General features: G+C 36.1%; 1 protein-coding gene across 5 annotated transcripts; it reads left to right on the top strand.

The window, feature by feature from the left end:
- The first annotated feature begins 4,403 nt into the window (after positions 1 to 4,403).
- On the top strand, positions 4,404 to 13,165 carry LOC105061230 (protein NRT1/ PTR FAMILY 7.2). Of its 5 annotated transcripts, none has more exons than XM_073243481.1 (8): positions 4,404 to 5,359; positions 6,877 to 6,955; positions 8,341 to 8,510; positions 9,317 to 9,355; positions 9,959 to 10,100; positions 10,890 to 11,107; positions 11,350 to 11,867; positions 12,110 to 13,165. In XM_073243481.1, exons 3-8 carry the CDS (start codon positions 8,433 to 8,435, stop codon positions 12,954 to 12,956), a joined length of 1,842 nt encoding a protein of 613 aa, XP_073099582.1. In that variant the 5' UTR covers positions 4,404 to 5,359; positions 6,877 to 6,955; positions 8,341 to 8,432; the 3' UTR covers positions 12,957 to 13,165. The 5 variants fall into 5 exon arrangements, with proteins under 5 accessions (XP_073099582.1, XP_073099579.1, XP_029116576.1 ...); XM_073243478.1 differs by having other exon boundaries at positions 4,443 to 5,359; positions 11,305 to 11,867; XM_029260743.2 differs by having other exon boundaries at positions 4,452 to 5,359; positions 8,341 to 8,438; positions 11,305 to 11,867.
- The last annotated feature ends 3,071 nt before the right edge of the window (positions 13,166 to 16,236 follow it).

The following is a 16,236-nucleotide window of genomic DNA, read 5'->3' on the forward strand; positions in this document are numbered from 1 at the left end:
GCATCTCACCACTGGCCGCTGCGTTAGCTCGACGTGGAGTGTTTTCTCCACGGTGACCTTGCCGAGACCGTCTACATGCAACAACCATCAAGCTATGTTGATCCTCTTTTCAGATCACATCTGTCTCATGAAGAAATCCATTTATAGCCTCCACAAAGCTCCAAGGGCCCGATAGACCAAGTTCAGTGCTGCCCTCGTCAACTTGGGTTTTATGGTGTCCACCTCGAACCCATCACTATTTATATATCGCTCCAATGACTGCCTGGCCTTCTTACTTTTATATGTTGATGATATTATACTGACAGGCTCCAACCCCTCTATGTTTCAAACATTTATTAAAACATTGCAAAAACAGTTTCATATGAAAGACATGGGTGCGCTGTCCTACTTCGATATTGAAGTGAGGAAATTTTTCTTACTCAAAGCAAATACATCAAGGATCTTCTCGTCCGCACTGACATGCTCAGTTGCAAGCCCATCAAGTCACCATCGTCAGTGAAGAAACTGGATGCTTCTGGCACTGCTCTATCTGACCCCTACAAATACAGGAGCATTGTTGGTGCTTTACAGTACGTGACGCTTACACATCCCGACATTGCATTCTCTGTGAATCAAGCATGCCAGTATATGCATCGACCCACTGAACAACACATGACTGCATTGAAACGGATCCTTCATTTTCTAAAAGGCACCATCCAATAAAGTTTATGTCTTCGTCCAGGCCCACTGTAACTCTCAGCATACTGTGATGCGGACTGGGCAGGTTGCCCCATCGATCGGCAGTCTACGAGTGGTTTTTGCATCTTTCTCGGCCCTAATCCAATCTCAGGGAGCGCAAGAAAACAACCCACTATCTCGTATTTGTCAACTGAAGCCGAGTACAGAAGCCTTGCTCACACTATTGCTGAAGTCTACTAGCTATGCTCAATATTTCGAGAACTTGGTATCCCACTTGCCATGCATCCTGTGATTTGGTGTGGTAATATGTCCGCTATTGTCTTCACACATAATCCTGTCTTCCATGTTCGAACTAAACACATAGAGGTCAACTATCACTATGTCCGTGAACTAGTCAGCCGGCAACTGCTCGACATCTGCTTCATTTCTTCAATCGAACAGTAGTGGACATATTCACAAAAGATCTTCATCGCAGCACGGTACAAATTTCTCCAAGCCAAGCTGGGCCTTCGGGCGCTTTGCTTGAGGGGGGTAATAACGGATCATGTTCTGATGGAACAGATACAACCAGATATGATAAGGATGATCAACGAACTTTCAACTCCTCCATCACCTCATCCTTATCCTCTCAATCCTTTCCCATATTATCATATTCTGTTGTAATGTAACCCAAGGGAATCGAGGACTGTTGAGTATTTGTTGCAACCCAAGGGAATCGAGGACTGTTGAGTGTTTGTTGTAACTAACTGATTTTATGTTAATATATACCTCTCTGTTGGGAAGAAGCAGAGTACTCTGTTTTTCGGCCTCTTATATTCATTTTGTTTCACCGCATTCTCAAAAAAAGTTCCCAAGCGATCTTCTTTGCTATGTGCACCGGAGAATTTTTGTTCTTATACGAGTGCTCAAGGTTGCATGCCCGTGTGGACAAACACTCTTTCAATTGATTCAAATATTACAAATTATCAAATATTTTGCCGATAAAGTCTTATTTTTTTTAATGGTTGTGTGGGATTAGATATTGATATGGCATTTAATTGACCATCCTACCATGGATGGACATGTGGCAAGTAATTTCAAGCAGATTTAAATTTTTAACGATGATAGTTTCACAATAAAAATGATCCATAAAAGAAGAATGGTTATTACTGAAATTATAGTTTATAAGGATGGTTATGGCTTATAAGGAGTTATGATTCATCCCTTAATTCTGCCTCTAGATAGAATTTGTTAATACTTTTATATAGGATATAGATTATAACTTAATATTTTAGTTAATATATTATATTGTTGACAACACCATCATCAGTCGATAGCCCCATTTTTTATTGAACAAATAGTTGATACATTAATGGAGAGGTAAGTACCATAATTAATTTTACATAATAAAAAAACATATTAACTAGTTAAAACTATAGAATTTGTGTCACTTTGGTATTAAAAAAAAGCAGTGATTTGAAACTAATCCTCTTTCCCTCTCAATTAGTCAATTTAGGACTATGAAGTTTTAAGAGTATAAACCTTATGCACTTTCAAAGAGAGTGTTCTCTTTTCTCATTTATTCTACTTTTATTTTGAATGACAAGAAAGCCGTTAGGTCTAGGTATATCTTCTTGAATAAATTAGCATTATATTTCTTTCCAAGCATCACCTAAACAATAAAAGATGCATCTACAAACATAAGAGAAGCATGGGCAATATGTAGCTTCGACTTGGGTTTGACGAGTAAATATTCCTTGCAACGGTGATATCATGTCAAATTTATCACAATCCGATGAGAAGTCAAAAATCGATGGAGCAATATGGGGTATCATCATAAGAATTGGTGAAATACACGATAATCGATGAAATGCAAACATTCTCATTAGATTATGGTAAGTTTGATGTGGTATCGCTGTTGCAATGAATATTTTTTCGAATTTGACATATTTACGTATAGCAGTGATGTTGGAACATCAAAGAATTTCTTAGAAACTCCCTCCTTTGGAAACTAAAAACAAATATTCACATATTCTTTTTGCAGGAGAATATATGAAAGGGCTGATTACCACAAGGTTTGTGAACACTAAGCTTTTTTTCCATCGTGATAGTAGAGGGCTTATCTTCCAAAAGTTTAAACATGAGATGCATGAAAAGGATTGGAAATTTGTATCAAAAGAATACGAAATTCTATGCTAGTGGACAAATTTGATAAATTAGCTAATTTAGAACGTAGAAAAAAATAAAAATAATCAATTTATGGCATGTTTAGATATTCTTATGGAAATATTATGCAAAATTGAAGCATGTTGGCTTGCCGAGCCTGCAGTCTTCTAAGGATATATCTAAGTCCCAGTCTGCGGGTTTGTTAGTCTAATAAATCAAAAAAAAAAAAAAAAAAACTGTGAAAAGCCTGTTTGGATGAGTGGGTTTAAAATTCTATCAGATTCATGAGTTGAGCTATTATATAATCAAAAAAATTAGGTCGAGTTGGATTTATATTCATAAATACCCATATCAAAATCAGCATGTTTAGTCCAATCTGATTTTGCTGGTTGTACTGATTCAACCCATGAACCCTAACAAGTTTTGCACCCAATCATCCAAATAAGCCTGAAGTTTATTTTCCTCCTACAGGATTTTGGCTTGAAGAGTGTCGAATTGTTATGGACCTATGCTTAAATGGGCTGCGTAATCGTGAATCCAACAAGAAATTTTGCTCAATCCCCAAAAGGCCCATATGGTAATGTTTAATCAAGATATCAACATACTATTTATACACCTCATATCCATGTTTCTTTTTTTTTTTTTTTAACCTCTTTTCGTTGAAGCGTGAGAGGCTGACATGAACAAAAACTGGTATCTTTGTCGAGATTACGCAGTCCCAATCTAAGATGAAGTAGGAAAGACACTCTCTTGCTCATACAAAGTAGACAAGGTCCAGTGGAGGACGAATACCCCATGTTGAAACAAGAAATCTTTAACCGAACCGGGTGGAAAGCCAGTAGCTGAGCAGATCGATGAACAACCCCTTGAGTAAATCAGAATGAGGTCCACCGCGTTATTTTTGGACCAGTTTAACCAAAACTCGACACGTTGCAGGTGTCGACGGCGGAAAGAAGAAATGGCCGATGGAAACCATCAATCGTGATTTTTTTTTGTGGAACCGTTTCTTTTCACCATTTTTGATTGAACAAGTGGACGTTTCCATTTAGATCCATTTCCTCCCAAAGTTCATCCTACTCGCCCATAGTCTCCGTCATCATCTCTATCTCTTCTCGAATCCCAAGGCATCGCCTTGCTCCACCGCTACATCCTCTTTGCTCCATCCCTCCCCAACCCTTGGGCTTCAGCCCTCCAGCAACCACCCACCAAGATAGCAGAAAAGTAGAGGGTTTTAAAGCCTTCCATCAAGATAGGTCCAAGTAACAGAGTCTTGAGATACGGATACACGCGAACACTGGATTAGGTGAGCTTTATTTAATCCTTCCAAAGGCTCTCAAAGAGGAGTAAACCCCACATGCATTAAAGCCAGGACCTCACTGGCCTCTATGCACATTTATCAACCCAACGGGAATCACTACAACCATACACAAAAACCCCTCACAGCGGCAAGCTCTTTTCTTCTTTTCTTTTCCTTGACTATAAGTCTTACGCAACTCACCAGCTTGACAGTTCCTATCATCCCACCCCTCATTCTCACATCGATTTATCCTTCTTAATTTTTCAGTTTTGTATTATTTTATATCTCTCAGCTCCAACAATAGCAAAATTGCTGCAGGAACAGAGTGGAGTTCTCAGATTTGCTTGCTTCTTATCTTCCTGCTCTGGGCAAATTCCATACCAAGACAACAACCTCCATACCTCTTCGCCTTCGTCTCGTATACGTGACTTTTGCCACTACATTTCCCCTCTGACTTCCTTCATTTGTTGCTACACAAAGGAGTTCCCTTACTGTTAAGCTCCCCAACCTTCCACTCCGAGTCCACGATACACGCTGCATGCCCTTTTTGGATCCTAAAAAATCGCGATTGCCTCTCTTTGTTGGTTTCCATCGACGATTTCGCTTTCGCGCCATCGATGCCGTGTCGTGATTGAATTGGTCCAAAGATGACGTGGTGATCTGGTTCAACCAATAATTTTTCCGGGTCACAAGGTTCATGCTGCTTGGGACCAAATCCTCACGGATCCCGGATCGCCAGGCAAGTGTTCGGTAACCAAACTACAGGTGGCGTCTCCTCCCCCTCCACGTGTCTCACCCTCTTCGGACTCGCCAGAGACGTAGAACTTCCCGACACCTCCTCCTTCAAATCAAATACCATCTCCTCCCCACACTCGCCCCTCCCGTACTCTTCTGTCCCAATCCAAATACCAGCCAACCTACGACTCGTCCCCCGAAATCTCCATCCCAAAACCAAAGCTCTGATAGATTCTATTCCTCAAAGGAGGAGGAGGAGAGGAGAGAGAGAGAGAGCAATTGGAGAGAGCCAAGAGAGGGAGGTGGTGATCGTAGAAAGCTTCTCCGTCCACCGGGCGATCAAACGCCGGGCGCCGTAAATGTCTACAGGTTTGCTGGAGCCACGCGCTGCAACGTTGGCGTCTCCGATCGTTCCACGTTTGGCTCCTGCGGCGGCGTCCTCCTTCCTGACGTCTCTCTCCTTCCCCTCGCCAGAATCCGACGGGCCTCCATAAACACAAAGAGGTAATGTGACATCATTATAAGTGGTGGTCGGATTGGTTATAATGATGAAAAGATGCATTTTTTTTTTTTTTTTTTGTTAGGGCTATGCAACATTGCTCTAGGGAGATTATATAGAAGGATCGAACCAATTAACAAATTTTGCAGCTGGTTGTCAATCTGATGCTAACTTAAATAAGAAGATGATGAATTTTTTATTAATGTGACATAAAGAAATTAATTTTTCTGAATTTTATAAAAAAAATGACCACGACAATGGGACTTTTTAAAATAGTCGCACGACCTGTTTCTGATAGTGATGTATATTAGTTGTAGCAAAGTACCCTAAGTTGATAACAAGGTTGCTAATTTTTCGAATTGAATCTTGTATAAATTTTTGTTATCCTATACTCAAAAAAGAAAGAAATAAAGAAAGAAAATGTTAGCTATGCGAAAGATGCATGGTTTTGCATGTATTGTTTTGAAAACAATGCAGATAGGATGCAGCTGTTATTATTCTTTCCGTTCGAAAAACTTGTTTTAAACTTGTAATTGTTGTGTTTTTTTTTGTTGAGGGAAAGGGAAGCAAGAAATGCCACCCAGCTTTATTAGTAAACTTGTAATCGTTTGCCAATTTTTCGTGATGGAGAGAAGAAATTCTTGTTTGACAGGACAAATCAGAGTAGAACAATGCAAATCCTTTGTTGGTATGATGGAGTCATACTGCCATGTCTGTTATATGTTGTATTGCAATGAGAACTCAATCAAAGATTAATTTGTACCAATCTGTTGTTATGTCACTTTGTTTACCTATTCTCTTGAGCTTATAATGTTTTACTAATTATGAGCTGTGTGAAAAGAGCTGCAAGAGTTCATTATACTTTTACCCAACTATGGTGTTGTTATTATTGACACTATATCTGCTAATCAATCAATCTTCTACCTTTATATGCTCTTATTGTAATTTATCTAATTTCTATTTTGTAATATTTAGACTGCTCTTCTATTCATTAAAGCCCTCTTGCATGCTTATGTCATCGAGCGTCAATCTGAGAAAAATAATATAAAGCTATTCTAGGCTTTTTGAACTTAATTATCTCATAATAGATAACCTAGTTTGTGGGTAAGGCAATTCCAAGAGGAGCTATCCTTCTATATTAGCCATGTAAATTCTATAAAAAATAAATATTTGTCACCTCAAGGATTCTAATTTTCGAAAGAACTTGTACCTTCTGTCTTCTATATATATGACATATAACCAGCATTCCTGCTTTCTTAAATCAAGTGCTCAATTTTTTAAATCTCCTCTGCTTTGCTGGAGTTGTTTGTTTGAGTTTATAGTAAGTGATTTATCATCTTTTTGTTGATAGGGTGAAATGTTTTGCAGTTAATATAGCTTTCTTTGCAGTCGAAATCTCTTTCACTAGAAAGAAATGCATGAAAGGAAGTTTTGGCTAATTTAGTGAACTTCTCTAATCTGTGGTTGTGTTTATCTACAATAGAGAAGACGAATTTCAGGGTAATGCTCCTGTTTTGAACAGGTCGGAAACTTTACAAACCACTGGTTATCATCACAGAGCGGATAATAGGAACAAGGAGGAGGACAAGAAGAAAAGCCAGGTTTGCACTGCTCCTGTTTTTAACATTACTGAATACAGTAGTATCTATGTTTTTCTTAACTATTTTGTGGATAAAATCTTATAATTTTTGGAGGAAAACTATAACCATAAATATAATTATTTTATATATGCCATGATATGTCTTTGTTCATAAATGAGGAAAGCTCACATTTTCATCTTCATTGACTATCAGAGACTCCTTTGCTAGCTGCTCAAGGGAAAGAACATTCATCTGATCTGTATTTACCATGCTACACCCCTTTTCAGGATTGTTATTTCTATTGCTTTATAAGAGCCAAGGAAAGGAGATCTTTTATCTTCTTTTAGGGCCCGTTCTTTTGAGGGTAAACAATTTACCTAGAAATCCATATTTTTCTGGATAAATATTTTTCAGACAACATTTAGACTAGAAAATAATTTATCTACGTTCTTTTATGCATTGAAAAATATCTTGGGAATCTATTACCCATGTTCTTCTACATTACTAGTGTCCTAGATAAGTTGTTAAGATCTATCCATATTTTCCATAATACCCCTTATTATATGAATATTATTATGTATAATTATATAGTATAATAGATTATATTTTATATATTATAACATATAATATTATTAATATATATTCATGAATATAGATAATATATGTTATATATATGATATAAGATAATATTATAAATTATATTATAAATAATAAAATAATATATATTATAATAGTGTATATAATATTAATATATATTATAATAAAACATAATTACATTATATATTATATGTTATTATAGTAATAATATAAGTTATTAATATTATATTATAATAATAAAATAAGATATTGTACTATAACATTATATTATCATAATGATATATTATATTAAAATAATAAAATATTATTATCCAATAATAATATAATATAATATTATATATAAGATAGCATTATATATTATTATTATATTATTATTATAGGGTCAGGGATATATTAGGAATGATACAAAAAAGGTTATGTTATTATTATAGGGTCAGGGGTATATAAGGAATGATATAAAAAGATTATGTTTCCTATTGATGGGAAAATGATTTACCCACCTTTTAGGTGGGTAAGACTTCCCTCCATTTCATGGGTAAATGCTATAAATAAAAAAATAATTTATTCATCTAGAGAAGCATCAGAACATGGGTAAGTTGGTCCATGCAAAAGTTGATCAATTTTCTCATGATATTTTCCTATCAAAGAATGGGCCCTTAAAAGTTTAATTTGGGCTACAAGCTTTCCAGGTTTTAGTAAACATATTACAACAATGAAACTTTCATTTCTGTGCAAGTTCTTTGCATTTGAAATCCCTAAAATTACTTTGACTCCAACTTAGGAACTCTAACAAAGTCCTATTTATACAGAGAGAAGTGTTATACTACTAAAACAGCTAGCTCGACATATTTGGAGGCCTTCTTCATGGATTGGAGGAGAGCCCACTTGAGGTTCAGCACTTATGGAGGTGATGAGAAATGGATCTATCATGTTAACATCAATCACCATGAAGCTTGTTCACTTTTCCTTTATATTCAGGGTATATAGACATTTTGGTTTGGTTATACATTGCTTTCAGTTATAACAGTTAGGGGGCTATGACATGAAAAGTAAGCAGCACCTGGGAAACCATTTTAACAAGGAAAACTCTTCTTAAGATTAGTAATTATGAAGTTGACAACCTTCTTATGTGTCTTACTTGTTCTTATTTGGTTGTTCTTCCTGGTTGCGTGTGCATGTGCGTGCGTGCGTGTGTGTATATATAAAGCACAAAGAAAGGCTATCTACTTAACCTATTTGCTTAGATGCACGGCTCATGCTGATTGATGAGTGATCACAAATCAGAAAGCACAAAACTTACATTAGTTCTTGTATAATATGATATTCATGTTTTCTTGGTTATAATGGCAAATGCTTTCCAATCAAGTTAGCCTAGAAGGTTGACTAGTCAAATAAGCCTTGAGAGATACCATTCCTGAAGTGCTTTTCATCTTTAGTTTATTGAATGTGATAATGATACTTCCTGCCATTTGGCTTGACTTTGTTGTTAAATCACCAAGTTGTAACAATCTCACATTAAGAACATTCACAAACAAAGAGGCATCTCTAACTATTTCCAGTGATTATAAATTCTAGTTGCCTTTCCTTTTCTGTGGTTTGTTAATTCTAAAAATAAAAGCCCATTTCTGGGTCCAATAAGATAGAGATTTAGTTCTTTTTCCCAGATATTTAGAATTGTTTATGGTCTTCTTCCTCAGAAAAATTACTTATCATTTATATCAGCTCAGTTTTTAATGTTTCTCTAACTGGGTTTCCCTTTTGTTTTTTCTTCATCCTTGTTTTTAGACAATGGCTGCTTCAGAGTTTGGGAGCATTCCTTCAAAGGTGAGTAGAAAGCAAAATTATGTCCACTCACTCAGAGCGAAATAGTTAAACAATGGAGTCATTGATGCACCAATATGATCTAGGAGCAGGCTCTTTTTGAGGTTATAAGATTTTCACACGTCAAATCCCCCATTAATTAGGATGCAAGTGGGCTGGTTAAATCTGGATGCAATTTACTTCGTATATGAGCTGGCTGGTTCTTTTAATTTTCCAGGCATCCAACCTAAGCCAGACCCACTTATAATGGATTAGGTTAGTCATGAGTATGGCCTAGATGAACTCGATTGCTTCAATTTGATCCATGGAAAGTCTGTTGTCAAGTTAGGATCAGATTAACATTGGATCAGAAAAGTTTGATCTGATCCATTCACATCCTGATTGCTGATTATTCTGGTTTGTTTCATGATTTAATTGCCGAATAGATTATGTCAAGTTAGGATCAAGATTAATATTGGATCAGAAAAGTTTGATCTGATCCATTCACATCCTGATTACTGATGTTTTCTGATTTGTTTCAGGATTTAATCGCCGAATAGATACTATGTAGCATTCTTGAACTTTTTCCATTTTATCTTTTTCATTACCTTCCCTTCTGCGATGCAGGTGGAAGAAGCTGCCAACAACTCTAAAAAGAATGAAGATAAGATGATCTCTCCCATAACTGAAGATGGCTCTGTGGATCGAAGGGGGAACCCTGCTGTCAAAGCAAGAACAGGAAGGTGGAAATCAGCAATTCTTTTGCTAGGTAACTAGAATATCAACTGTTAATGGATCTTTTTTTTTTAAAATCAGAAACAAAGCTTTATTAAAGTAACTCTACTTCTACCCTCTTCTTTTTCCCCACAACACATGTGCGTGCACGTACACACATACACACACAAAAGGACTTAACTCCAAAACATGCAGCTCAAAATGCAACTCTAGATGCGGTGCTTCTCGTTGTGCCAGCAGATGATGGGTCATACTCAGCACATCATGATGAAGTATGGAAGTGTCACATCCTGATGATTATCTTCGAATTTGGCTATGATAACCTTATTTGGGGGTGGAGGGGTGTGGTTATGTTTTCAGTGGCATGTGTAGCACTGCTTAAGATTGAATGGGAAATTGGGTGGTGGCTTTATTTGTTGTTCTAAGCTCTATCAATGCCTTAACTGCTCCCTATGTCATCGTTTACTTTCTTTCATAGTGGAAACCAAGTCTGGCCTTGTGATCTTGTTTGTCCAGGCAATATATCTATTCTGAACTTCAACTTTTGAAGGAATGATCCTACATAACTGCATTAATCTTTCTATTGGACTATGTTTTAAGTTGCTCAACCAAGTCTGGCCTTGTGATCTTGTTTGTCCAGGCAATATATCTATTCTGAACTTCAACTTTTGAAGGAATGATCCTACATAACTGCATTAATCTTTCTATTGGACTATGTTTTAAGTTGCTCATGTATTTTCCTTATTTTCAAGGCAAATTTAATCTTGATCGACTTTGATCTCCTTTTCTTTGTTATCAATGTAACTTAAACTTTCTGATTCAGTGAATTACGGGCTTGCAACACTAGCATTCTTTGGAGTTGGCGTGAATCTGGTTCTGTTCTTAACAAGGGTACTGAAGCAAGAGAATGCTGATGCAGCAAATAATGTCAGCAAATGGACAGGCACTGTTTACATATTCTCACTCATAGGGGCATTCCTAAGCGATTCTTATTGGGGGCGGTACTTAACCTGTGCAATATTTCAGTTGATCTATGTGGTGGTATGATATACAAACTTAAAATTCATCAAAATGATAGGATAATAGCTCCATCATTTAGAAAAATATCTAGTTTCTTTGTGTAACTCCCTTCTTCCGTTCAACTACATGCTTGTGCTCTAACATCATTAAAATAGGAATAAGCAAATTAACATTTTCATGACATCAGATTTATAGTAATTTTGTTGTGTTATAAACAGGGTTTAATGCTTTTATCATTTACATCATGGTTCTTGTTGGTGAAGCCATCCGGATGTGGAGATGGAGAACTAGAATGCAAGCCCCCAACAACGATTGGAACTGCCATTTTTTATTTATCAATCTACTTGATCGCCTTTGGAAATGGTGGGTACCAACCCAGTATTGCTACTTTTGGATCAGACCAATTTGATGAAATGGACCCTTATGAAAGGCACTCCAAAATAGCTTTCTTTAGCTACTTTTATCTGGCTCTTAATGTTGGCTCTCTCTTCTCCAACACTGTCTTGGTGTACTATGAGGATTCGGGTAAGTGGGTGATTGGGTTCTGGACTTCAGCTGGTTCGGCTGCGCTAGCCCTTTTGCTCTTCCTGCTAGGTACTCCAAGTTACAGGCACTTCAAGCCATCTGGCAATCCATTGACAAGGATAGCTCAGGTCTTTTTTGCTGCTTTTAGAAAATGGGAGGTTGAGGTCCCTGGCAATGAAGTAATGCTCTATGAAGTGGAGGGAAAGGAGTCTACAATTGCTGGGAGTAGGAAGATCTGCCATAGCAATGAGTTTAGGTAAGCTTCAAAAAGGAATGCATTATATGACCATTTCTGATATATTGCCTTTCCAGGTTATCTAAAACATGTATTTGTCGTAATCCATTTCTTCTGAATGTTACATCTTCATGCTTTTCTGACTGTTTTCTTATATATTTAAGTTGAATGATACACAAACATATCCAATAAAGTGTTTAATTGTGTGTTGGATGCTTGTGATCGAAAGATCTAAAACAATGTCTTCTATTGTTAATTTTCAGGTTTTTGGACAAAGCTGCAACCCTTACTGCTGATGACTATTGTATGCAAGCAAAGACGAAAAATCCATGGAAGCTGTGCACAGTGACTCAGGTGGAAGAGGTGAAGTGTGTGCTAAAAATGCTCCCCATATGGCTCTGCACCATCATTTACTCTGTGGTCTTCACCCAAATGGCCTCTTTATTTGTTGAGCAAGGAGCTTCCATGAACACCAACATCGGAACTTTCCACATCCCACCTGCAAGCATGTCTGTGTTTGATATCCTGAGTGTTCTCTTCTTCATTGTTATATATCGCCGGGTCCTTATACCAGTTATGTCCAGACTCTCCCAGAACCCCAAGGGGCTTACCGAGCTCCAACGCATGGGGGTGGGCCTGGTGATTGGGATGCTGGCCATGGTGGCTGCAGGAGTAGTAGAAGTCGAGAGGCTTAAAAGAGTCGAAGTGCCCGATGAACCAAGCTCACTCAGCATCTTGTGCCAAATCCCTCAGTATGCATTTATTGGAGCATCGGAGGTCTTCATGTATGTTGGGCAGCTGGAATTTTTCAATGGGCAGGCCCCGGACGGCATCAAGAGTTTTGGGAGCTCCCTCTGCATGGCTTCCATTTCTCTTGGAAATTATGTCAGCATCATGATTGTTAACATTGTTACAGCTGTGACTTCTAGGGACAAGAATCCTGGTTGGATCCCAGGAAACCTCAATCGGGGGCATCTTGAGAGGTTCTACTTCCTGCTTGCCACACTAACAGTGGTAGATTTCATTGTGTACTTAGTGTGTGCTAGGTGGTACAAGTGCATCAAGCTTGAGACCAATGATGAAGAAGAAGAGATGATTGTGAAGGTCTAGAGACTAAAATAAGGACCCCTTTTGGGCCTATTTTTATATCAGATTGGTTCTTCTAATTAATGCTTAATAAGTTGGTGCATTAGATGTTTTAGTTTCTTTCAGAATAATTAAGAAAAATGAGCTCTTTGATGCTCTTTCAGTCTGCCTTTTGTGCTTGCTGTTATATGGGAAACTCAGGTAGCTTGAATAAATTGGACGATCTTCTGGCATGCACTGTTTTTATGTGCAACAGTTTTCTCTGCTTTCTTGTTATGATCAGTCTCTTTGATTTATTCTCTATATGGTTACAGCATCAGCTCTATGAAACATTACCAGCACCCTCTTCTTTTTAAAGTTGCAGTAGTTCCATTGATGAACAATGGTCGTCTAAGACATTCTGCTCCTCAAATTTCCTGTTGCCATGTCTCTACGTGGAATTTAGCTGGCTAGCTGATCTACCTGCATGCATGACATGCATTACTGTATGCCAGAGTGCGGGAAAATAATAAATGTATGGACTATAGTTGCTTATTCCTATCTAATCAATTTTGGAGATCAGCCAACGTGCAATTTAAGGTCTGTCTTTTATATATTTGCAAATTAATGAATCCACAGCTTCAAAATTTTTCCTCTCAAAATATCACCAAATGAACCTGCTTTTCAATTGAAGTTGATGAAACGAAATGGTAAAGAGCAATTCTAAAACAACAAATAATTCTCTCTGACCAGTAACTATTATAAAACAAGGTGAGTTCGCATGAGATCGCTGTTGTAGGAGCCAGCCACCTGATACATTGTTCTTCAATCCTAATCATTGTTGCTTGTAAACTAACCTTGTCTTGTAATGATTGTCTTTCAGTATGGCTTGATATAATCCTGCAATTTATTGCAAAATGTTGTATAACATCTAGGAAAGTTCAATTGGACACATCCATAACATAATTCTTTGTTGGTTCACATAACTGGTGTTTGTGATTGTCATCTCATAATTCTAAGAAGGATCAGCAAGTCAGCATTCAATAGATAAATTAGAACTGCAATGACGAAGTGCAACTTCTCTTCAGGATTTCAATAACAGCAGTATTCTATCAGAACGGACTTCTATTGGATTTGTCATTGACCATAGTTATAAAAGCTACTATCTCTTAAAATATATTATTTTAATTTTTTTTAATGTTAAAATACTCACTGCTACGATAGAAAATAGAGGTAATATGGAAATAACGGGATTATTTTTTCAATCACAGTTCACTTGATAAAAAAGCTATTATAATTTTAGACCATACAATCTTATCTTGTAAAAAATTTAGATTTCCAAGGAAAAATAACGGCTGTTTTTGATGTTTTAACAGACTGTTATATGGTTAAATGATACATCGTGATTGCCATTTTTTTTTTCTCTGATATATATGACTGCTGTTGTAAGATTATTACGGCTATCATTTTCTTAACCTTCCCGATGATTTTTTTTTTTTTTTTTTGGAGAATAATGGAGGAAGTGAGACACTTTTCTCAGTTTATTAATTATAGTAGGAAATAGTTGTAATAGATGGTGGAGGAAAATGAAGAACGTATAAAGAGGTTAGGCCCCACGTTCCAAACTCAAGAGGGAAAGGGAGGTGCAGACTTTCCGGTCGGTAAGCACCAATTCTCCCAGTGATGGAGTCTGCAAAGTATTTTGAAGAATAGTGATCGAACCGGCCTTCTCTTGGAGGAAGATTTATGCATTTTGTCCGTGCCAAATATGCCACTGCAGATATTGCCATATGCAAGCATGATAAGTATTGGATATGGATCCTTGTACTAGCATATAACCTATATGATGCACAAGATATAATTTTCTAATTATTATTAAAATATAATTTAGTAATATAATAAATTGTAATATATTAAAAAATTTTAATAACTAAATTTATGTTGTATATTAATTAATGACTTTAATGCTCACAAACTGATATTGGGGTTCACATAATGAGTAGATAATTTTATACGGATTAAGTATCTATATATAAACTCTTGTTATTAATATTTGGCACCATTATCATCGGCTTTGCATTACATAGAATATATTTTTTTCTTTATTTTTTTTAATTATTTTAAAATACAATATGATAATTTAATAAATTATAATAGATAAATAATTTTAAAAATTAAAAATAAATTAATTTAATAATTAAATTTTTATTGTATATTACATAATTAATTTTAGAAATTTTTAATATACTAACATCAGTATCATTAATATTGGTTGTATATTAAATAATAAATTTTAGTGATAGTCATGCATTTCCATATTGGCATCATCGGTATTGTTTTCCGAATGAAGGGCTTCGCACAAACCAAGACTTCATTTTTATTATTTTTTTTTAAGATGAAAGGGAGTAAGTTGCTCCCTTTTTTTTTATTTGAATTGTAATGATGTATTTACAAAAATGGGGCCACAATGTTTTGCTGAGCCCAACTAAGCAAACCGAAGACCTTAAATTTAAGAAAACTATGCGTAGACGAGGTCCCATCAGATGAAAGAGGTAGTACATTACATTAATTTTTTCAGAGCATGGCCGGGACGGGAGAGCTGGAGATCCGCTGAACCGAACTCTACTAGCCCAGGTGTGAAGCTAAAAGGAGATGAAAGGAGGACTGAGACAAATAACCTTATGCTCAGGTATTTCCTGTGTGTTGAAACATTTGCAGAGACAATACTCGAAGGAGAGAAGAGCCTGAATAAATACTTCCATGAGCTGTTAAGTCTAGTTTGCTCAATATATTGAAGAGAGCAAGGTCCGAGCTCAATGAAGACCATTCTCTAAGTAAGAGAAGGATTTGTTTGTAAACAGGCACCCTAGAAACTGCCTCGAATATGAATATCTTGTTGTTGCTCTCCTTTCATTTTAATATATATTAGTTTATAACTTGTGCGGTGTGCAAAATTTTTTTCTCATTTTTTTCAACTATTCTTTAGATATAATATAAAATAGATATAATAGGATAGATAACATAAATAGAATAGAATATAATAGGTTGATTATTTTATAAAATAAATTTTAATATTATCTATACAAAATTTTAATAGTGCATGCATATATCTCAATATAGTAAAATGCATATATTATTATAAAATAATAACGTCATGATCTAACTTGTATATAATAAGAAATAGAAAAGTATTGCATGTATAGGATGGATAAATGTAATATAGCAAAGTCATTAGAGATTATACTTTCACATTAAGAAAGATCATAGTTTTAAAAATACACTAGAAATTAATAAAATATTATTGTCATCTAATTTCCTATTGGGA

Source organism: Elaeis guineensis, chromosome 1 (genome assembly GCF_000442705.2).
Source record: "Elaeis guineensis isolate ETL-2024a chromosome 1, EG11, whole genome shotgun sequence".
Lineage (NCBI taxonomy): Eukaryota > Viridiplantae > Streptophyta > Magnoliopsida > Arecales > Arecaceae > Elaeis > Elaeis guineensis.

Excerpts from the sequence above, each read along its gene's own strand:
- LOC105061230 (XM_073243478.1), top strand. The coding sequence starts at position 8,433 with ATGGAGGTGATGAGAAATGGATCTATCATGTTAACATCAATCACCATG. Across the intron at positions 8,511-9,316 it reads ACTTTTCCTTTATATTCAGG|ACAATGGCTGCTTCAGAGTT; the intron begins GTATATAGACAT and ends CCTTGTTTTTAG. Across the intron at positions 11,868-12,109 it reads TGCCATAGCAATGAGTTTAG|GTTTTTGGACAAAGCTGCAA; the intron begins GTAAGCTTCAAA and ends GTTAATTTTCAG.